The sequence below is a fragment of the Triticum dicoccoides genome, chromosome 5B (assembly GCF_002162155.2).
Source record: "Triticum dicoccoides isolate Atlit2015 ecotype Zavitan chromosome 5B, WEW_v2.0, whole genome shotgun sequence".
NCBI classification, from domain to species: domain Eukaryota; kingdom Viridiplantae; phylum Streptophyta; class Magnoliopsida; order Poales; family Poaceae; genus Triticum; species Triticum dicoccoides.
Window position 1 is genome coordinate 342948605 of NC_041389.1, and position 2916 is coordinate 342951520.

A 2916-nucleotide genomic window follows, 5' to 3' on the forward strand; every position below is an offset into this window, starting at 1 on the left:
GCCGGCGGGGAGGGGGCGGGGAGGGGCGCCGGCGGCGCGGAGGCAGAGGCGGCGGAGGGGCCCGCGAAGGCGCCAGCGGAGTCGCCCATCCCTGTCCAGCCTCAAGCTTGGTCTCACTAACATAAACTTCTCCAGCAACAGGTCATTGCAAAAAACATTGGCCTTCCAGCTCTTCCATACGCTGCGGAACACCGCAACAATCGCCGTATTTCATAGGCGGGGCGACGCGGGTAGGGAAGAGGCAGGAATCATCAAGTTGGTGAAAAGATGCAAGTTATGCTTTTGAAGTTGCACTTTTGAGAGCTGATTTTCTTTTCTTTCTTTTTTGATGGGGAAACTTTCGATCTATTCATCAACCAAATGGACGTGGACTAGTCCACTATTTATGCCCCTATTGCATAAAATCATTGCTCAGCATAGCGCACACTATGAACAATGTAGGAGTACGGCATTGATGATTCGGTCGAGAAAAATGAAATGCAGACTCACCTGTGACCGTGAAGTTCCCACTTCAATCCTGAAGAGGTCAATTATGGTGTCCGCCTCATACGCAATTTCTCTGAGCTTCTTGAGTCGGTGGTCGGCCGCTTCGGACTGAGCCAGGATCCGGTGCCTCTCTGCATCTCCGATTACTGCCATTATACTCTCAAGTCGCCCCGTGAGGATGTCAACGTCCCTCCTGACGCACGCTGCCCTTACGATAACACCCGCCAGTGAACTGCTAACGCTCGCGATGAGCCCGTTCAAAATCACGGTGCTCTCCATGTTATCCCTGCAAAGAACGGCCACCAGTTTCAAAATCTCTGTACGGCGACAACATAATCTCTGCTGCGGGAAAGCCAACCTACTTACAGTATGCTAGCTAGAGAGCAAGGAATGGATGGACACTACTAACTGGCAGTACCAACAGGAACACCGGAGCCGCCGCTGTTGGTGAATGGGAGCGCTTGTGGATCTGCAATGGCGTTCCGGCCTTCCAGGTGAACTTTTGCGGGGTTTATCGGAGATGAGGATCAAGAATGCGGGGTTGAACTCACAAACAAAGCATTGGCATTAGCTTACCCCGCTTTGGATCAAGATGGTGTGATTTGTGTCAGAGCGCGATGGTCCTGTTCTGCGTAAGGTCGTGACTTGTCACCCTTTGCGGGTCAACTCTGTAGTCGGGAGGCTCACAAGAAATAATCGTCTTCTGACAAGATTCCTGACGATCGTGAGCCGGCCAGCTCGACCGGAGAAGTTTTAATGACAAATCGAGTAGTGACAAATGATTTATTAATCGTCAATCATCGGCTCCTGTACTACTTTTTTTTTTAAAAGGGTATTACCCCAGCCTCTGCATCAGAAAGATGCATACGGCTCTTGTACTATTGGATGGAACCTTCCCATATCTCCTCCACAATCCTCCCACATAGCAGGTTCAAATTAACGAACCCGCAGATCTGATAACGGGAATATGTGACAGCTCAAATGGGCTACTAGATATTAAGAAGACATCATCGATGTGATCTCAACTCCTATTGTCATGTGAACTCAACTACTCAGGACTATTAAGCGTGGTCACCGATTTCAGAGTCTTTTTGATTTCCAAAATATAAGAATACAGGGAACTTGGAAATAGAATGTTAGGCCATCTCCACCGCCAACCCTCAAACCCTTGCAGCCGTCCGGACTGCGTGATCCGGACGTGTTTTGTCATCCAACGCGGTCCTGCACAGACTGATCCGAACGTATTTTTTCTCGTAAATCGGACACAAACTGGGGGAGGGGGCTTTAATGACAAATCGAGTAGTGACAAACGATTAATTAATCGTCAATCATGGAACCTTCCCATGTCTCCACGATTCGCACGATGGAGGTTTGAAGATCTGACCTACAGCTTCCGCAACTTAATCCTGGGAATCTGTGACAGCTGAAATGAGCTAGATAAATATTAAGAAGAAATCGTCGATGTGATCTTAACTACTCAGGGCCTATGCCTTAGAAAAAACTATTCAAGATTATTTAGCACGACTGTATTAATGGTTTCTTTGATCCGTAGGATTTCTAAAGGACATGTGAAAGCTGGGGAATAGAATGTTACACCATCTTGTGAATACTACAACATCACATGGATGTTTCATGGTACGAAGGAAATATAATTAGGATTATTCACCATTGGTTGGAGTGGATGGTATTTTTTGCTATGAAATCTAGTGCAATTGAATCCTTGAAAAATATCCATGGATGGCAATACTATAGATCAACTAACCCATGTAGAAGAAAATTCTAAGGATTCGAGTCCTCTAAAACTCCACTGAAAATCCTTCGAGTCAAAGAAGCCCTCGAGGGGACACTTAAAACCTCTTTTTTTGAATCGAATGGGTTTCCCCCTGCCCACTACTTTTATTAAAAAGCAGAGACAAAAGCACCAAACTGGCACAGCTCATAGCTCTCGGCCACAGTCACAGACTCATAGTAGCTCCGGTAGAAACGACTTATTACAGTTTTTTCACTGAACTTTTGTTGCATAGAACACTAGGAGGTTCAAACAGGAGCACAAAGATCACATGATCAGGCTCCTAGATAAGACTACTTAGCGTATAAATCACCCCATGCTATCCTAAGCAGCTCTCCTTGATGGTGGTCAAGCAGACGAAGACATTTCAGGAGCAGTGCAGCCTGAGCATCGACGCAGAGCGCCTTCCATTGATGCACCAGCGCCCCCATGATCATTAGAAAACATTTTATGCTTCGCCCTGAAACACAAATTCATTTCGAAGAAGCCATAAGCCCCGCAAAGTAGTAGAAGTAAAAATGTTAACTACACCAACCTTCTTATCTTTCTTCCAGTAGTGGGACAAATTATCAAAGCAGCATGGCATAGGTATAGCAAGAACTGCAGCTATGATTTTCCAAGTTTGCCATGCAACAATGCAA

At 46.3% G+C, this 2916-nt stretch overlaps 1 protein-coding gene across 1 annotated transcript in view; it reads right to left on the bottom strand.

Annotated features, from left to right (window-relative positions):
• LOC119305486 overlaps positions 1–1074 on the bottom strand; it is an 8353-nt gene extending 7279 nt beyond the window's left edge. Inside the window, exons 1-2 of the mRNA XM_037581995.1 lie at positions 853–1074; positions 490–772 (exon numbers count right to left, since the gene is read on the bottom strand). Of these exons, the coding sequence (XP_037437892.1) occupies positions 490–765 (276 nt within the window). The 5' untranslated portion in view covers positions 766–772; positions 853–1074. The remainder of the gene's footprint in view (positions 1–489; positions 773–852) is intronic.
• Between the last annotated feature and the right edge of the window lie 1842 nt (positions 1075–2916).